This window comes from Chenopodium album, chromosome 12 (genome assembly GCF_948465745.1).
Source record: "Chenopodium album chromosome 12, dcCheAlbu1.1, whole genome shotgun sequence".
Taxonomy (NCBI): Eukaryota; Viridiplantae; Streptophyta; class Magnoliopsida; order Caryophyllales; family Amaranthaceae; genus Chenopodium; species Chenopodium album.
The window spans coordinates 54,221,057-54,240,444 of record NC_137845.1 but is presented as its reverse complement, the minus strand read 5'-3'; the positions used below and the strand labels follow the sequence as shown (position 1 = coordinate 54,240,444).

The 19,388-nt window shown below is 32.5% G+C and overlaps 2 protein-coding genes across 3 annotated transcripts; one reads left to right on the top strand and one right to left on the bottom strand.

Annotated features, from left to right (window-relative positions):
* Window positions 1-768: 768 nt before the first annotated feature.
* On the top strand, window positions 769-5,353 carry LOC145572646 (putative glycosyltransferase At3g07620). Its single transcript, XM_081631607.1, has 4 exons — window positions 769-1,061; window positions 1,616-1,845; window positions 3,726-4,074; window positions 4,651-5,353. The coding sequence occupies exons 1-4, from the start codon at window positions 795-797 to the stop codon at window positions 5,311-5,313; spliced, it is 1,509 nt and encodes a 502-aa protein (XP_081487733.1). The 5' UTR covers window positions 769-794; the 3' UTR covers window positions 5,314-5,353.
* Window positions 5,354-5,576: 223 nt separating this feature from the next.
* On the bottom strand, window positions 5,577-10,349 carry LOC145570636 (CBL-interacting protein kinase 2-like). Of its 2 annotated transcripts, none has more exons than XM_081629766.1 (2): window positions 10,138-10,349; window positions 5,577-7,676 (listed from the first exon to the last, which is right to left on the bottom strand). In XM_081629766.1, exon 2 carries the CDS (start codon window positions 7,251-7,253, stop codon window positions 5,880-5,882), a length of 1,374 nt encoding a protein of 457 aa, XP_081485892.1. In that variant the 5' UTR covers window positions 7,254-7,676; window positions 10,138-10,349; the 3' UTR covers window positions 5,577-5,879. The 2 variants fall into 2 exon arrangements, with proteins under 2 accessions (XP_081485892.1, XP_081485893.1); XM_081629767.1 differs by lacking the exon at window positions 10,138-10,349 and adding an exon at window positions 8,600-8,773.
* Window positions 10,350-19,388: the final 9,039 nt, after the last annotated feature.

Here is a 19,388-nt window from a genome sequence, read left to right as displayed (position 1 = left end):
GATGACTATACTTATAATCATTACATAAACATATGTACGAGTACAAGGCGAATTGGTGCAACCTTCAGCGTTGTGCATTGCAACATCTAGCGTTAATCAACAATTGCGTGGAAGCACAAATCTAGCATCGCTTGTCGAGATTCAGGCATTTATTGAGCATTTATGCGTGGATGCACCAATCCTGCAGTCCACTACAGTCCAACACTGACGTGCATAATCTTTTTTTTTTTGACAATTAAAAAAAAAATAAAAAAATTTGACTTGTATGAGCACAATAATGTAAGATAATTTAAACCCGAAATATACCTAATCCGATTAATCAGATCGAACCCGACCCTAGTCACCTTACCTTAACACCTCTTGTTAACATAAAAATCCAATCCTTTTGTTATTACCCTTGATTATCGGCTACTAAATGAGAACATAAAAAATTTGTCAATGTCTAAACTACTCTCGAAGGAAGTTCTACCGACAAGTTTTTGGCTACCTCTTTTATGACTCCTTTCCCCAAAAATCAAAGTATGTACTACATTTAATTTAGTATTTTCTTCCAAAAAAAGAGTCTTTATTTAATTGTCAGGAAATTAAAGTAGATCCAATCGAACAGTCAAAACCTTCTTACCATTGTTACTAATAATAATTAATTAATTACCATTACTAAAGTTGATATTAATTAATGATGGTACTAAATTAGAATAATTACAATGGCTCTTATTTATTCGTACAAACTCTATCAATAGTCTTTTAAAAGAGCAATAAAATGAGAAAGCCCGAGTAATGCTAGGAAAACTATAATGAGTTCATTTTACACCAAACATTTACATATCATTATTTCAATATTAGCTATTTTAGCATTAGTTGCTATCATTTTCCAATCAAAAGGTTCAAATTCTTTGTCTAATTTCTTCTATTTTACACCACCTTCTTGGTTTTGGCCAACAACAAGAACAAATTCAACTCGAAATAATAGTGTTATTGATCATGGAGTTACTCCGTTGTCGTTCGATTCTTTGGTGCATTCTCTTGCCGTTATTCACAATTCTTCCACTCTATCAAAATCCGTAAGTTCGTTTTCATGTTATATGTTGACGATATTTTGTAAATACTTAATTTTCTTGAATATATTTAGATTTCTTCAAGTTGAACCTTAATATAATTATATTCCTTGGAAGAATATCATATTTTGATGATATTTTGTAAATACTTAATTATCTCAAATAAATTTATATTTCTTAAAGTTGAATTCTTAAAAGGTTTTCCTTGGAAAAAAAAAAGGTTGTATCCTTAAAAGTTGCAAAAATAAGATTCTTTGTTCTCCACAATCTTGTATACATGTAGTGCTTCTTGTCTTTTTGTAAAATAAATCACTTTAATTAGTATACTTTCAATTTATAATATTCAATATGATAGCATATGTTAATAACCTTTTATTAATTTTTTGTATCATATGATTATTCTCTAGGATATAATTTATGTATCAAATAAACAAGATGATATATTACGTACATTTAAAATTGCCCTTTCCCCCCTTAATTCTAGTTCAAATGTTTACATTTTTAAAAATTTATTTTCTTGCATTGCTTTGGTTGTTAATTTATATAATACTATGTTTTAGGAGGAGAAAAGGCAAAGAACGATGAAGAAATTGCGTGATGAGATTGATAAAGTGTTAATTGGAAGAAAGAAAGATGAAAAGGTAGAAAATATGGAAGAACAACTTACAAGAGCAAGGATTTTGATAAAACAAGCATTTGAAAGTAGCAACACTTCAAATATCATTTCTCTTGAAGATGATGATGTACGACCTAATGTCAACATATACAAGCATGCTTTCGCCTTTAAACGGTACGAGTAGTTTCATTTCTTAACATAGACGGAGTACTATTTTTACATATGCTTTAAATTAAATTGAATTAAATTGAGTTTATAAAAACTTATACATAGTACTACTTTTACGTATGTTTTAAACTTTTAATTAAAATTTGCTTACGAAGTATAATTTTTTTTTTACTAATAAGGTGTAATGTAAACTTTTCATTCATTCAAATTAAATTAAGTAAAGTTGTGGGGGTAATTTTTCATTTAATTTACTCCTTAGTAATATAAACTTTTATTTCATTCATCCAAAAAAATTAAACAATTGCTTGAAGATGATTTCAAAAACAAATCGTACTAGTAAAAAATAATTGCTTGAAGACAGAAAATCTGAACTCATTTGCATTGAAACTTGGGGTTTGGAATTCAAGAATAATTAATGTTTGTCAATATTGGCGATTAGAAATTTATTTAGGCTGACAACACCTGATTTATGCAGCAATTAATGCCATGTGCTACGTGCATTTGACCCGTACCCTACACATAATTCACTTGAACTTGTTCACTTTCCATCTACTATATGACCATATTCTATACCCCGTAGTACGTAGGATTTCACAAATGAAAAATGCTAACTAGATGTTGGAAATCATCTATATTAACACCCATTTAGGACCTGTTTTCTTCAGCTTTATTTCAGTTCAATTCAATTCAGTTCACTTTCTAATTTCCTTTTCTCAAACAATTCAGTCCAGTTCAGTTCAGTTCAGTAAATCAGAACAGACCCTTAGTATATAACTTTTATGCTGCTACATCATCAATTTTTAGATGATAAAAATTGATTACCATAAAAGGAATCCTTGGGAAACAATAAACGTAAAATGTGATCACCTATTGGTTAATTATTGTTTTATAGAAAAAATTTCATGAGCGGAACTTTTTATGGTAATCAAGTTAAGGTTGATCACCATAAGATTGATGACAAGGCACAATGAAGGCCACATAATATATCTCATGTTTATCTTTGTTTGGTAAAAAAAATAAAAATAAAGGTAATATTAAAGAGACCACTTTTAATGTGGCTTGTATGCTATCAAGTCATCTATCTTGTGGTGATCAAAGTTTATTTGATCACTATAAAAAGATCTTGGCGTGACAATTTTAAGGTGATTACCTTAATATTTTCACGAGTTCTATGGTTTGTAGAGATTTGGGACAAGAGGTGAGGCTTGAGGCAAAAGACAAGAATTTGGATTCAAAAAGCTTATTTTGGAAAAGCTAATAATATGAGCCTTTTGGTTATAGGGGTTTGTGGTAGTTGAGGGAAAATGACTTAATTTATATCCTAAAATTGATCATATTTACTACCTTTACCAAATTTGCTTAAGCTAATAATAAAGTGTGCACATATTTTTATTGGTCATTATATAGAATAAAGAAGCTATCAAATAACAATTATTTACCAACACTTTTACACAAATAATTTATATAAGCAACTAGTCGAAGCAGAAGCAGCTCATACAGTCAGTTAGTCAAATCAATTCACACAAATAGCTAACAACAGAAACAACAATAGCTAATAATAATAATGTTTTCGAAAAATTAGGGAATAACTTGTTTGTGGTGGAAGGAGGACCTTTTTATTAGGTCAACTTTTTTCTCATAGTGATAGTAAAATAGTAATATTAATAATAATGGTAGTAATATTAGTAATAATAAGCTAAGTTGAGCTGAGCTGAGCCGAACTGGAAATAAGTCTAAACGAACAAGACCTAACATTGGCATGATACTTTCCGGCCTATAGCATTACATGTGAATCTTTTACCAGGCCATTGTTACAACCTTTTGGTATTGCACACTCAGTAGACTAAATTTGAGCACTATATAATCTTCATCGATCTTGTTCATAGGAGCTACTTATTAATGGAAACGATGTTTAAGATTTATATTTATGAAGAAGGAGAGCCACCTTTATTTCATCATGGTCCATGCAAAGGTATATACTCAATGGAAGGCATCTTCATGAATTTGATAGAGAAGAACAATCAATTTAGGACAAATGATCAAGATGAAGCTCATGTTTATTTTCTTCCCTTTAGTGTGGTTATGATCCTTGAACATCTTTTCGATCCAATTGTACGTGACAAGGCTGTTTTAGAGCGCACAATTCTTGATTATGTGGATATCATATCACACAAGTACCCTTTTTGGAATAGGAGTCTTGGAGCCGATCACTTCATGCTTTCTTGCCACGATTGGGTATGATTTCAAACCTCGCACTGCTCTCTCTATCCCTACTTACATGATATACTTTGACTTTTCGCACTTATTAAACTATTTTTATGGTAATATATAGATACAAAGGTAAATATCAATTAAGAAAATGAAGCAAATTAAGTCGTAGTCACAATCATTATATTAAATTGAATGGATTACATCGAAATGGAATCATATAACGATAGATGTTGTCTAGGGTTGGATAGATTGGCTCTAGATGATTGAAGACGAGATAGTGTTACCAATCTTACCATGTCTTTATATATCATAGTATAAATTGTCGGTTGTTAATGTTATGATAGACTACCATACATGACATATTTAAAATTATTGTACACATTGATTACATTTACATTTAGGACAGTGCACATACAATTTAAATGTATTAGTCATTAATCAATTAAGTAGACAATCACTTTCCAAGTTAAAGTCAACAAAATTCAGCTTTGTATTTAGATTGATGTAAAAGAGCTGAATTGAATTATGTATGTTTTGCAATCACCATAACTTAGATAATTAAGCAGTGACACAAAATAATCAAGCATGTTTTACTTGCAGGGGCCACGAGCAACATGGTACCATCCAATATTGTACTTCCATTCGATACGAGCATTATGCAACGCGAACACATCAGAGAATTTCAATCCAAGAAAAGATGCATCAATCCCAGAAATCAATCTAGCAAGTAGTGAATTTGTTGGCCTAAACCGCGGAACACCCCCTTCAAACCGTCCCATCCTTGCATTCTTTGCTGGACGGATGCATGGCCATATTAGGCCCGCGCTCCTTACTCACTGGAAGGGCAAAGATGAGGATTTGCAAGTTTATGAAGAGCTTCCGAAGGAACTTTCTTATAAGGAAATGATGAAGAGAAGCAAGTTCTGTCTTTGCCCTAGTGGATTCGAAGTTGCTAGCCCTCGAATTGTGGAGGCTATCTATGCTGAATGCGTGCCGGTTTTAATCTCTCAAAGTTTTATCCTTCCTTTTAGTGATGTTCTTGATTGGAGCACATTTTCGGTCCATGTTTCAGTTAGTGAAATTCCAAATCTGAAGAAAATTTTGATGGATGTACCTTATGAAAAGTATTTGCAAATGCTGGAGGGCGTGAGGCAAGTACAACGCCATTTTGTAATGAACGATCCTCCTAAGAGATTCGATGTTTTTCATATGATTATTCACTCAATTTGGCTTCGAAGGTTGAATGTACGTATTCATAGTTGATATACTTCAAGTTATACTGATGATTTTTTGCTCATATTTTGCTCCTGTCATATTATCTTGACTTAGTTTTCAAGGTTTGATGTGTTGACAATGCTAAAGCAAGAAAAACAACATAACTGATCAGCTTTGTGGTACATAAGATTTTCAAGGTATAGGCACAGGCGAAAATGAAGTTTCAGGTGTCCATACCCATGTTAGAGTATCGAGCATCACACATTCACACCCCAAGAGGGCAAGAGCTACATAATAAAAGCACAACTACATTTGTCGAAGCACCATTCGATTTATTATGTATCACATAGGGCACGTAGTAACAAGACAAAGACTCAACTGCGCCTCAAGTTCATATTCTTTGTGCATGTTGATTTCAGAATCAGTTCAGAATAAGCAATCTTTCAGATCATAAATACACATCAAATATGGAATCACATATTTACTTGAGTATTTAAAACATATTACCAAGAGTATTTCTATAAAGTAAACAGACACAGGGGGATTAAACATGTAAACGCCAACAGTACGAAACTTTCCAAGAAAGAACGTAACTAAAGCCAAGATACATTAATCTAGTACTCTTCTAAAGAAGGTGAAGGCAATGGGAGCACAGGTGAAGATTGTGCTTCTGACTCACCTTGCCAAGTCCAAATAATATCCTTGAGAGCTGGTCTCATCTCCTGCTTCACAATCTTCTGATACTCGTACGAATCCCCGCCACGTTTCTTCAGCTCCACCATATGAAAGGTAGGAGTAACCTCATATATTTCAGTATCGAAAGATAAAACCCCTTTCCTCCCTTTACATCCTTCAAATCTCATGAGCCCTCCATCTTTCTTCTTCACCGTTAGCTTTGACTTCAGAGCTACTTCCTCCAGCTTTGATACGATTGTTGAAGCAGATTGACAGGAAGAAAATCTAACCTCCTTTTTCTGGCTCCTCTCTTCGAATAAACCGGATAAATCAAACCCCTCTGAGAAGGAGATAATATCGAATGCATTCAGGTTATAACAAGGCTGAGTATCTTCTTGCTTTGGTTCAAGGTTCTCAGAAGGCCCAAAGATAGCATCAACATCTAGCACATCAGGCTTCATATCATTAACTATAGGCCTAACTTCTAAGAGTTTAGAATCAAACCCTTTTCGGAACCAAGAATTCTCCATAATCTTTGCTGTTGAAATCCGTGTCTTGGGGTTTGGATCCAAGATCTTGATGAGCAATCGTCGTGCATCTGAGGGAATCCAATTAGGGGATTTAAACTCTGCCTTTCCAATCTTTCGATACATTTCCATTAAGTTAGAATCTTGGAACGGGAGATATCCTGCCAACAGAACAAACAAGATTACTCCACATGACCAAATATCAGCTTTTGCTCCGTCATAGCCTCTCCTGAGAATAACATCCGGAGCAACATAGGCAGGGGTCCCACAGGTGGTGTGAAGCAAACCGTCTTGCTTTCTGGTATCAGCGATAGCACTCAGCCCAAAATCTGTGATCTTAAGATTTTCATTTTCATCTAACAAAAGGTTTTCTGGCTTCAAATCTCGATGGTAAACACCTCTACTATGACAGTATTCAACAGCTGATATTAATTGTTGGAAATACTTCCTTGCAATATCCACCTTCAGCTTGCCATTAGCAACCTTGTTGAACAGCTCGCCTCCTCTGACGTATTCCATGATAAAGTAGATCTTGGTTTTGGTGGCCATAACTTCATACAGCTGCACCACATTTGGGTGCTTCACAAGTCCCATAACAGAAATTTCCCTTTTAATTTGCTCAATCATTCCGCCCTTCAAAACCTTCTCCTTGTCAACTACTTTTATCGCAACGCTTGCACCAGTTTTGATGTTTCTCGCATAGTACACCTTTGCAAATGTTCCTTGTCCAAGAAGCTTTCCTAGCTCATACTTCTGCAACAAGATGGTGACTTTGTTTTGCTCCATCTTTGAAGTAATGATTTATAATTTATTCACAGCGGTATCTAATATTCTTACTCTATAGTAATGCAATACCAAGAATCAGTCAGCCATCTTCGCAGAGCTCATATGTAGAAACAAGGTAGTCTTCGACATTCTTGGCAACAGTGGGGAAGTAAAGCTCAAAACATATAGAACAGCAATCGATGTGCTTATTCTTATTGATAGCTGATAATGGTAGCTCAAACAGAGCTCTAAACAAGGTGGGTTTAGATCGTGTATACTTAGAAGTCAAGCACATCTTGCAGCATTCCCTATGTATTTTGGAAAAACTGGGATTCCAAAAGTTGACAAAAGAATAGCTAAAAAGATGGATGTTGTGGACAAAGATCAGGATTTCAGTGCTACAACATGATACAGTTGCTGCAATTGAAATAGGGATAACTTCACCTGCAAAGCAAATTTAGAAGGTTTTGTCAGCTCAGTGTTAATTGACTTACTTCAGAATATAAAGCACAATCAACAGTAGATATCTACTTAATTCAATCGAAACTCTTATGATATTGGCAATCAAAATAAACAGAAAAAAAGAAAATTGTAAAGAGTACTGCATATCAATAACTTTAATCCAAAGTGCATGTTTTCCTACATTAAATACTCATATTATTTGATACGTTTCCAACAAATCAACAAGTATAGTACATTAGTACACAAACAAGCAATTGAATACAAACAAGCATCATCATTTTCAGAAATAAATCTATAGTAGACAGTTAAGTAATGATATCCTAAAGCCCTAAAGGAGTAAAGGTTACTTACAAGTACGAGAAATTGTGATAAGAATCACGAAAAAAATAAACAGAATTTATGCATCACAGTATAAGCGCTGATGTGGTGTTACCCTACATACCTAAACAACAAAATATAATTTTATTTACTCTGTAAATAAGTATCACAGTTGACATGTTGCCAAGGTAACACTAGAATTTTTTAATAATCCAACTTGATTAAACAAGAAAGGGATAATATATTCACAAACTTAAGGTTAGTTAGTCATACGTCCATACCGTCACTCAAAAATAGTGTTATCTATGACCTGAACAGGAGATGTAAATGAAATAAAAATCTACAAAAGAAACTGTCACTAAATAGCAGGTTGTGTTCTTGAAACAAAAACATATACAAAGTAGATGGAAAAAACAAGGGAGGGCTCACTTTAATCCTCTCGGCTTTTCTTTGAAACCACACTTAAAATCTAGGAAATTCTCTACAGGCATCGAGATAGATAGTAATGGCTGAAACATTTATGAGTCTAACATCTATATAAGTAATAACTCTTTGTTACTAAAATAAAACAATCCAACAGCACTTACAGAAAATTTATAATATACGGAGTACAAATATTGCCAACGACGTCATTTCTCAAACAAAATACAATTAACTATTTATAATCGATTGTAAAGTCATAAAAAAGTATAGTGTGTGAATAAGCATGAAGCATGAATATCTCACTACATTGCTACACAAGATGCTACAACCATTTACAATGGGAATAGTATTGTTTTAATAATTTCGGTTTACAGATATTTTAATCGAATGTACTGTCTTATAAAATGAGTTCAGAGTATTGTATATCACACAAAATTTATTTGTTAAAAAAAAATATATATCCTAAAATGAGAGAACCTCAAAAATTAACAAAGCATATGCATCTACCCATGCTCCTATGTGGTCCAAATTGTGTGGTGGCCTACTAAAGATTGAAACTCAAACCAAATATAACAAAAAATGGTCTAAATATTATCTCAAACACCTATTTAATTAACTAAAACTTAACAAAATTGATTTATATGTTCTTCCAATTAAACAAGTTGCCATCATCCAAAAAACACCTAGTCAAAAAGCATATCAAATGAAACAGAAGATGACTAGACTTGGCTTCGTTTTAAGACATTAAAAATCATAATCAATCATCATTCAAGACCGAATTTGCAAGTAGGAAGACATATCTACTAACATGATGTGTCAATTGGACAGGTAATTAGTTATTTCTTGTTTGTTTGGGCAGGTTTAAGTCATCTTCATGTGATAGACAACAAATCAAAGTCTTAAATCATCTTTTTTGAGCTAATGATCGTGGTTGGCCCATCATTGAGACACAAGGAAGCAATCCGGGCAGACGGGGCAATGCCCACATTTGCTTTGGTTCCAATTAAGGCCAAAGATTAACATGAATTTATTAATCTATCTTACACCCTATCTTATACTCGTAAAAAGTTCACATGCTCACGTGCAGAGCATGTGAGCTAAAAATGTGAGAGGATATAATTTTACATGCGGGTGTATAATGGACATCCCCGACAAATATGGGGTTGGGTTTAGTAAAAAACCGAATTAGGGTTTCGGGTTTTGTTAGCAATTCAGTAAATGGGTCGGATCTCAATTACAATTATGCACACCTAAACAACAATCAGAAAATCGACGGTGGAAATTAGAGCAGTCATAGGGCTCATATCACAGCATAATCACTCTTAAAATCAAGCAAATTCAACAACTTTAATGACATACATTAACAAAATTTAACTTATTTGTATAAATTCAATAGATTTTCTTCTATGTGTATAATTTTAATACTAGTAGAATTCTAAATTATTCAAGGGAATTATTTTGTGAATAATCACATAAATTACACTCAATTATTGGGTCTCAAACTATCAGAAATACAATGAACATTGAAAAATAGACCCAGAAATTCAAAGAAACAATGAACAACAAGGCAAAGTTACAGTCTTTTTGATCGATATAACATAGAATCACAAATTAAATTAAAAACCCAGAAATTATGTGATGATAAATTGATATATACACTAAAATGAAGCAAATTTATCAGGAATTCAGAGGAATGCATTACCTCATCGAAATAAGTTGAAGGAGTAAGAAAGGTAGGATCTTTAATTGTGAAGAAAAAACCTAAAGCAAAAAAAAAAATTGAAAAAAAAAGGGTTTTTGAATTGGAAAAGTGTGTTGCTCCAATGCCTTTGGAATTTATAAGACTACCCACATACACTTTTCTTTCTCTCACTTGTTTCTCTCTCTTGTTGTGTAGTTTGGTGACGCATACAAACTAATCAATCAGTTACTACTTACCCTTCTTCCTTTGTGGTGTGGTAGGCCATTTAAGTTAAGTCCATTTGTGTATCATTATTGGGGGGTTCTTTCCAAAATTATGGTGTATGGTTTGTAATGTTGGATAGGTAAGGTGAATGACCTTAGATCATATGTATCGCGACACGGATTTTTCATATCCATTTGTCATGAGCCAGACTCTATATGAGTGATTAAGTAAGAGTAACGATAAGGACATCCGCTCTTTTACAAATCTAACTAAATAATAAGTCTGTTGTTGAGTTTATTTTTATAGGATTGACATGTAGAACAAATCTTATCTGAAGATTGTTGTTTGTATACTACGAGTAAATGATCAACCTTAAACTTCTTTCTAATTCGAGATATATAAAAGAGATGTTTTTAATAAGGAAAATAATTTATATCATATAATAATACAGAGTGGAAGATAATACGTTACTTCAAACTTTATGTACCGATTAATCGATTATCTATTTATTATGTAATATTTAACCATGCCTTGAAAGTTGGAACATACTTCCTATATTCAAAGGTGACGTAATATTGTTTCAAGAGATGGAAGTAGGGTATGCTACATTGGCCTCGTACCATACATTTGTGACTAGACCTTGGCCAAGCACAACTCACTGTTTTAATGTAGTTTCATGTAGTGCCAACATTGGCTAAGCCTTGGCCAACATTCCATGCCTTGATTGCCTTCGGATTCGGATTCTTGCTATACTAATTGCGAATTGATCAACCTTTAATTAAGTTCAAATCCACATGTGATTCACATATATATAAATGGGGGTATATATATGTAAATAGTCAAAATAGACATTTTTAGGGATATTGTTGGCATAAAACTATTTATAAGTGTTTGGTTAAACACTTAAACTTTTATTATTGTTATTATTATTATTATTAAAAAGGTAGGGATGAAATCTTTGTCCATGCGCGCATTTTTTTTTTTTTTTGGGTGAACATTAGCTAATGTATATCAGTATATGCTGGTTTGATATGATATTAATGTTAGTGTCAAATTGTTAGTTTTGTAAATTAAAAATTTATACAACATTTTAGACTTAGGTGATACTCTGATTCAATTGTAGCACGCATGGTTTAATGGTTAAGGCTTGAACATATAAACTTGAGGTAATTAAGGAGATCAAATAATATCATGTTTAGAGGTGAAGCACATATATAGAGAAGCAAATCAAGCGGCGGATTGACTAGCTAATCAAGGTGTCAATCAGAACAACAAATTCGAGTTGATTCAAGTCCCCCACCCCCCCCCCCCCCCTTAGGTTTAGGGCATATTTTACATAATGATATCGTAGGAGTGGCTTTGCCACGATTTGTTCCCCCTTAATTTTATTTAATCTTTTTTTTTCTGGGGCTTTGCCTCTCGTGTGCACCAAAAAAAAAAAAAAAACCCATGTTTAGAAGTTCTGGTTTTAATTGTATACGATTGACATGGAATTAAACACCCAAAAGGAGAATGCCACATAACTCCTTTTTTTTTGATAGATTACTATAAATTATTATAGATTACATATAGGATGTATATAAAAATAAAAATATTCATACCTATAGAAGTCGTGTTGAATTTGAAAACTAACAACAAAAATTTGTTAACTACCTTTTGTGATACTCACATATACGTTATAATTTACCAAAAACAAATTGAATAGTTCAAGGTTCATTTGATACCGTTGTGGTTTTCTGTTTTTCAAAACCATATGATATTATCATATAATGAATACAAAATTAGTCAAATTTATTAAATTTATGATAATTATTTTGAAAACAAACAACTAAAAAGTGAAAACATCTTTTTCTTGTTTCGTTTTTTTGGTTAGACAGGAAATTGAAAACAAAAATCGATTCCAAACAATTTTTCTTTTTTTTTTTTTTTGGGTGCAAACTAAATTACTTTCGGGGTGTATATAAAAGTTAAACTCACTGTTTATTTGGTGCAAACTTAATCAAACTAATTGAGTGTAAAAAAAAAAAAAAAAAAAAAAAACAGAACACTACAAATGATTTTAGAGCTCATTGATGATAGTGTGTTCTCCAAAACAAAATGATTTTTCATTTGTTATATACATAAATGCTCAACAAAATGATTTTTCATTTAAATGGCTCATTCATCTATCATGAAAATTCATTACAAATTTGTATTAAAAGAAATTATTAACTTCATGGGCAGTTTAATAATCAAATCTAAAATTTGTCGTTATGTTGAAGAGGCATAAATAGTTTTATTTGAATATTTGATACTCCTACATGTTATAATAATGAATTATTGTTATAAATTATTGTTATAATAATGAAATTATTGCAGGGAGTATTATATAAGCACATGCCCAAAGAACATAATCTACCCCACTAGCTATTGGTACATTACTCCATATACAATTTTCATTTGACAAATCAAAGGTAGAGATTTGGGGATATTTAATTAGAATACAAGCAGAATCTTTTTTTTTTTAAAAAAAAATAAATAAATATATTAAATAAGTGAGTTCCAATCAAGTATGGGAAAAGATACAAAACTCATGACGTAAAGTAGAATTGTCTAATAAAATAAATATAATAACAATTATAATAATAATTTTTTATATTCATTTTGTTTAATTGTTTTACCAGATAATTTTTCAAAGGGTCAATAAAGTTTCAATTGGAGTCAATCATTTGTTTAATTGATAGCCTCATTGTTGGCATCATATAAATATTATTGTAAAGATATAGTACTTCTTTACTACTCCCTCTATCCCTAAATTTTTGCCCCATTGCAAAAATTTGGGTCAACTTTTATAAACTTTGACCATAAAATACTCTTAATCTATAAGTGATAATATAGTCATGTGAGATCTTGTTTGACGCGCCTCATTGTACATTTTATTGATATTTAGTTTTTATAATTTTTACACGTATGAAAATGGAGATATAACCGTTTTAAAACGCTTGTTGGAGACCGTGAAAAGTCAAATGGGGCAAAAAATTAGAGACGGAGGGAGTACTACGTAATAAAGAAATGTACACAAGTTGTGATTTTTTTTTATATGTTTTTTTTTTTATTATTTTTTATTATTTTTTTTTTATATGTTTTTTTTATTTTATTTATTTATTTTTTTTTTCTTCTTTTGTGCAAGTCTCGCATAAAAAAGTCTGCATTATCTTAATTAGGGTCAAACAATGAGTAATATCTCCTTAAAAAAAAGTAGTGAACTTACAAATAAAATTACTTATGCTCCACCAAACAATTAGGAATTCCGATCCATCCTAGCTTAGATATATTGAAACTCTATGGAAGAAACATGTTTGTTTCAAGGCAATGTTCTCCCCATGTTAGTTCAATAAAGCAAAAAAAGAACTACAAATAAATATCAGTATGATAAATTATTGGCTCAAACTTTAATTTAATCAATAGAAGAAAAAGTTATTTTGAGAAAATCATACTCCGTAGTTAGTAATTAAAATTTACACTATATGCTTCTTGTATCACTTGATTAATAGCTTTGAAAAGTTTTCATTTTGCTTCTCATTTATGAAGAGACAATTAATTTAATTTAGAGATAAGATAATTGATTTGATGGTACTCCGTAATTAGCATAGTAACATTAATATGGTGATCTAAATGAAAAATTGGCCTTCCCTTCTTTTTCATAGATATGATGGTAATAAGATTAATTAGCATAGGGTGATAATTAGCACTGTCAAACGGTTTGACAGTTCGGGTTTGGTTCGGTTTGAAATCGGTTCGGTATTAAATCGGGTCGGTTTGAAATCGGTTTAAGTGTCTCGCGGGTCGGTTTCAGTTCGGTTTAAATATTTATCGGTTCGATTCGGTTTCGGTTTAATCTTGATCGGTTTAATTCGGTTCGGGCTGTAAACAGTCCGGGTAGTAAACGGTTCGATGCAAACGGGTTGCGGTTTGTTAATGGTTCGGTGTAAACAGTTTTTATCCCGGTTCAAACAGTTTCGGGTTGGAAGCGGTTTCGGGTTGGAAGCGGTTCGGTTCTTTTTTGGTTCGGTTTATAACTGGTTCGGTTTTTTTCGGTTCAGTTTATAACTGATCCGGTTCTTTTTTGGTTCAATTTATAACTAGTTCGGTTCTTCTGCGGTTTAACGTTATTCGGATCGGTTCCATTCCGAGTTTACTAAATTACGATTCGGGTCGGTTTTCGGTTTCAAAAAATCGATTGTTTATCGAGTCGTTTGGATTTGGGCAGTTAAATGGTTTTGGTTTGAAATTTGATAGTATTTGCTAACCTTTTGCTGGTTAACAAGTTTTATATAAAGTAAAGACTTCATCATTTCATATTTAGGCATCATATTATAAACAAATTCACATTGATTTTATAAATATATATCATGTTCTGTTTCAAGTTTAGTCATATTGATCTTACTAGTGTATTACGAAGTAGATTATAAAAGTTAGTGAATTAATGTATTATTGTTTTACAACTAGGTTGTTATATGTTTCTTATTTAATCATTTAAATACTAGTGTCATAGTCATGATTTGATGAGTTCTTATTAAATGGAAATTTGCAATTTGGTAATTCAATACTTGATTAATCAACAAGACTGATAATTATGACTCGTTTATCTTTATATATTTTCATGAAATTATGAAGATATTACAAAGTAGTTTGATTTGTGTAATGAAAGAAAACATTAATGATTTATTAACAAGGTAATATTGATTAGTTCAATCGATCGTATGTACACATTAACGCATAGCATCTAACCATCTCATAGTTAAATACTTCGTATGTATTAGTACAAAGTTATAAATTAGTGAACATTATTTTGATTGGATCAATAACTTGAGCTGTTGTTTTAAATTAAATTAGGATCATTGTTCGTGTAGTTTAAGTATAATGATCTACACCATCTCTAACTATTATTTTAATACTCCATCCGTCCCTTTATTTTGTCCCTTTGTCATTTTTGGGGTCAAACTTTGAAAATATTGACCATAAATTACCACTAATCTATAAAACAGTAAAACTTAATTTTGTCACGAGACTCATGAGTCATGACTCATGACTTCATGAGTGATCTTTTTAAATTTGTATCATTATATATTTTATTAATATAACGTTTTTATAATTTTTACTTGTATGAAAATAAAGATATACTACGTAGATGTTTTAATACGCGTCTTGGAGACTGATCCTGATCAAATGAATACACAACACACAAAACATCATCTAATCAGTCTCAACCATAGATCAAAAACAATCTACGGTTAATTTTTTTCTCCCACAACACACACGGATCACCACTCTCAACCATAGATTAAAAACAATCTACGGTTAGCTTTTTTTCCCCACAACACACACGGATCACCATTCTCAACCATAGATTAAAAAATCAATGGTTAGATTTACATCTCAACCATTTTGATACCCTAATTCCACTTTCACTTTCACGCCTCCTAGTTCTTTCTCTCTCTCATCTCCTCTCAGATCTCACTCATTCATTCACGGCGCCTCTTCGTTTGTCGTCTCTCTCATTCATTTTCAATTCTCCCTAATTCATTCACGGCGCCTTTCGTTCGTTGTTGCTGCTCATCGGTGTTGTTGCTGCTCTAATCCTCGCTTATCAGTGTTGTTGCTGCTCTAAACCTCTCTTTTTTTGTCCAGGTATGATATCTCTCTTCCTCGTACTTCTTGCAACTGATTTAATCTGATTTATGAAGTAGAAGAATTAAAGTTGTAGTTGATTTAATGAGTATATAATTGTATAATTGTAATTTAGTGGTTTACTGTATAACTCTGATTAGTGGTCTATCTTAAGTTAGTTAGTATTTGACGGTTGTATTTCTTGACTGCTTCGCATTATTGTTTGCATATCAATCAAAATGAATCAAGATTAAAGAATTGAACAGGAAAGAGTATATAATTGTATAATTGTAAGTTAGTGGTAATAGTATATAATATGGGTTCATCTTATTTAATTTTCTAGTAGTTAAAAATTAATGGTTTGCTACTGAAATTTGATTATATGAGTTTATTAGCGTTTATAGAAAAATAATATGGGATTAATGACTTTTCACTCTCTATTCTATTTGTTGGTTTCACTATTAAGTGTACATCTCAATGTAATGGGTTTTCGACTCTTAACTAGAGTGTAAAAAGTACCTAAATGTGTTAGCATTGATAGGGACAATTATTTGTTATAAGGCTAAAATGTGTTGTTTTGATCCTGTTTTTTCAGCAATGGATCAAGGGTATGAAAATTATGATGAGGACAGACAAGATTATTTAGAAACATCAGATTCTCAAAACACTATTCAGAATCAAGATTCTTCTCAGCAATAAGTCACTACCACTAGTGGTAGTAAGCGTGGACGAACATCAGATGTGTGGAGGCATTACACCTTTTTTGATAAGATTGTTGGTCTTGCTCCGATAAGATATGCACGATGCAATGTTTGTGGTAATGAATATAAAGCACCAGGTAAGGCTGGTACTTCCACTTGTAAAGCTCATACTAAGGCATGCATGGGTAAAAATAAACATCATCCTGCAAATCTTGAAAGTGTTGTTGATCCTACGTTTAATCAAACTCGTCATTTACAATTTCTTGCTAGAGCTATAATTTTGCATTCCTATCCTTTAAATATTGTGGAGCATCATGGCCTTAGGGAAGTTTTTACGAATCTGAATCCTAATGTGAAGCATGTGTGTAGAAACACTATGTTGAAATATTGTATTGCTGAGCATGATAAGTTTAAGTCCTTGTTGTTGCAATCTTTTTCTGGAATTGAAGGTAGAGTTAGCTTCACTTGTGACTTGTGGACAGCATGCACTAATCGAGGTTATCTCACTTTAACTGCACATTATGTTGATAAAAATTGGTGTCTAAGGTCTAAAATTCTGAATTTTAGATATTGTGGTCCTCCTCATACTGGTGTTGAGATAGAAAAATTTGTGTTTAAACTTATTGGGGAGTGGAACCTTCAGGGTAAAGCTTTTGCAATTACTGTTGATAATGCTCGATCTATGGATGTTATGGTTAAACTTTTGAAGAAAGATTTAATGTTGACTTCTCCTCTTCCTTGTAATGGTAAATTTTTTCATATTCGATGTTCAGCTCATGTCTTGAACATTATTGTTCAAAGAGGTTTGAAAGAAGTTGATAGTAGTGTTCAAAAATTGCGTGAGGTTTGTAAATATATTGATTCTTCGGACTCTAGACTTACTCAATTTGAGCATGCTCTTTCTGAGGTTAACTGTCTATTTAACGGTAAGTTACGTCTTGATGTTGTGACTCGTTGGAATGCCACCTATACGATGCTCCGAAAAGCTTTAGAAGCAAAGGAAGCCTTGAAAGTGGTTATCGATAAGTATATGGGTTTTGAATTCAAACTTTCGGATGATGAATGGGATACCCTTGCAAAAATATGTCATTTCCTAAAGCCATTTTATGAAATCACTATGTTATTTTCTGGTTCTGAATATCCTACCGCAAATTTGTATTTTGCTAGTGTTTTGAAAATTGAGCACACAATAACTAAAGCCCATATAGACCCTAAACTTGCACCCATGGCAAAAGTTATGCTTGAAAAGTTTGAGGGCTATTGGGATGACTATAGTTTGATCCTTTCAATAGCTATTGTTCTTGATCCTCGCTATAAGCTTTTTCGATTGACGAATATGTTGAAAGTGCTTTATGTTGAGGAGGCATGTGTTGAAAAGGCGAAGGTGATTAAAGATGCTCTTTTGGAGTTGTATAACTTTTATTCTTCTATGTGTTCCGGTTTTAAGTCAAGTACAATTGTTCCCCCCTCCATCCCTATTGGGGTTGATAAATCAAATAGTCTCTTGGATGATGATGATATATTCAAGGTAATCATTTTCTGTTTATTGTGGTTTACTAAAATAATAATTGTATGTCTTAATTTTTATTATTTAATAAAAGCATATTTTTTGCACTTTTCTAGGATGTTGATGTTGATGATAGCCTAAATCGACCATCGATGGAGATTGATAATTATTTGAATACTCCTCGTCAACCATCAATTGAAGGGCAGAATTATGATGTTCTCAAGTATTGGGAATCTCAAATTAATGTGTACCCCATATTAGCTATTATGGCTAGGGATGTTTTGGCCATTCCTATTACATCGGTAGCCTCTGAGTCTTCTTTTAGCATGGGTGGTCGTATTTTAAACAAGTATAGGAGTGCACTTTTGCCTAAGAATGTTGAGGCGTTGGTTACCACACAAAATTGGTTACGTGGTTATGATTGTGATATTGAAGAAGACGTCCTTGAAATTGGTAAAGAGGTGATAGATGAAAGTTTTGCATCTAATTAGAAAGGTATGGATGTTGCTATTTTACTGATGCTTAATTTATATTGTGTTGCTTAATTCAAGCTTTCTTGTTTTTTTTTTTTTTTTTGTGAGAAAAGTGTAGCTTCATTTCTTACACTAATGATAAGTATAGGGTGCTGCTACTGCTGACTGCTTCTTCTCCTTACTGCTGTTCTGCTGACTTGCTGTGCTGCTGACTTGCTGTTCTGCTATTGTTCTTCCATTCTGCTGCTGCTCTTCTTCCATTTTGCTGTTCTGCTGCTCTTCTTCCATTCTGTTGTTCTGCTGCTCTTCTTCCATCGCTGCAGTTCTGCCATTCTGCTGCTGCAGTCTGCAGTGCTGCTGATCTGCCATTCTGCTGCAGACTGTGGTGCTGGTGTTAATCTTGTTATGCTAAAAACTTGTACAATTCTGTTGTTAAAACTTGTTTGTATGGATTGGTTGGTTTGATTTTGTTACTTTGTTGTTAAAAATTGTTTAATTATGTGTATGGATTGGATTGGTTTGTTTTGGTTTTGTTAAGTTGAAACTTGTTGAATTAGAAGTTTTATAACTTGTTAATGCTATTAATCCTATTATGCTACTGGAATACTGCTATGTTGATGAATAAGGCCCAAAAGGCCAAAAAATTGTAGGTTATTGCCCAAAAAACCAAAATTGCAGATTATTCCCCAAAAACCAAATTAAAGTCAATACTCACGG

What these genes read in the sequence shown, in the direction of transcription:
- LOC145572646 (XM_081631607.1), top strand. Translation starts at nt 795, where the DNA reads ATGAGTTCATTTTACACCAAACATTTACATATCATTATTTCAATATTA. An exon ending in CTTCCACTCTATCAAAATCC is followed by an intron (nt 1,062 to 1,615) that starts GTAAGTTCGTTT and finishes ACTATGTTTTAG; the next exon opens with GAGGAGAAAAGGCAAAGAAC. An exon ending in CATGCTTTCGCCTTTAAACG is followed by an intron (nt 1,846 to 3,725) that starts GTACGAGTAGTT and finishes TCTTGTTCATAG; the next exon opens with GAGCTACTTATTAATGGAAA.
- LOC145570636 (XM_081629766.1), bottom strand. Translation starts at nt 7,253, where the DNA reads ATGGAGCAAAACAAAGTCACCATCTTGTTGCAGAAGTATGAGCTAGGA.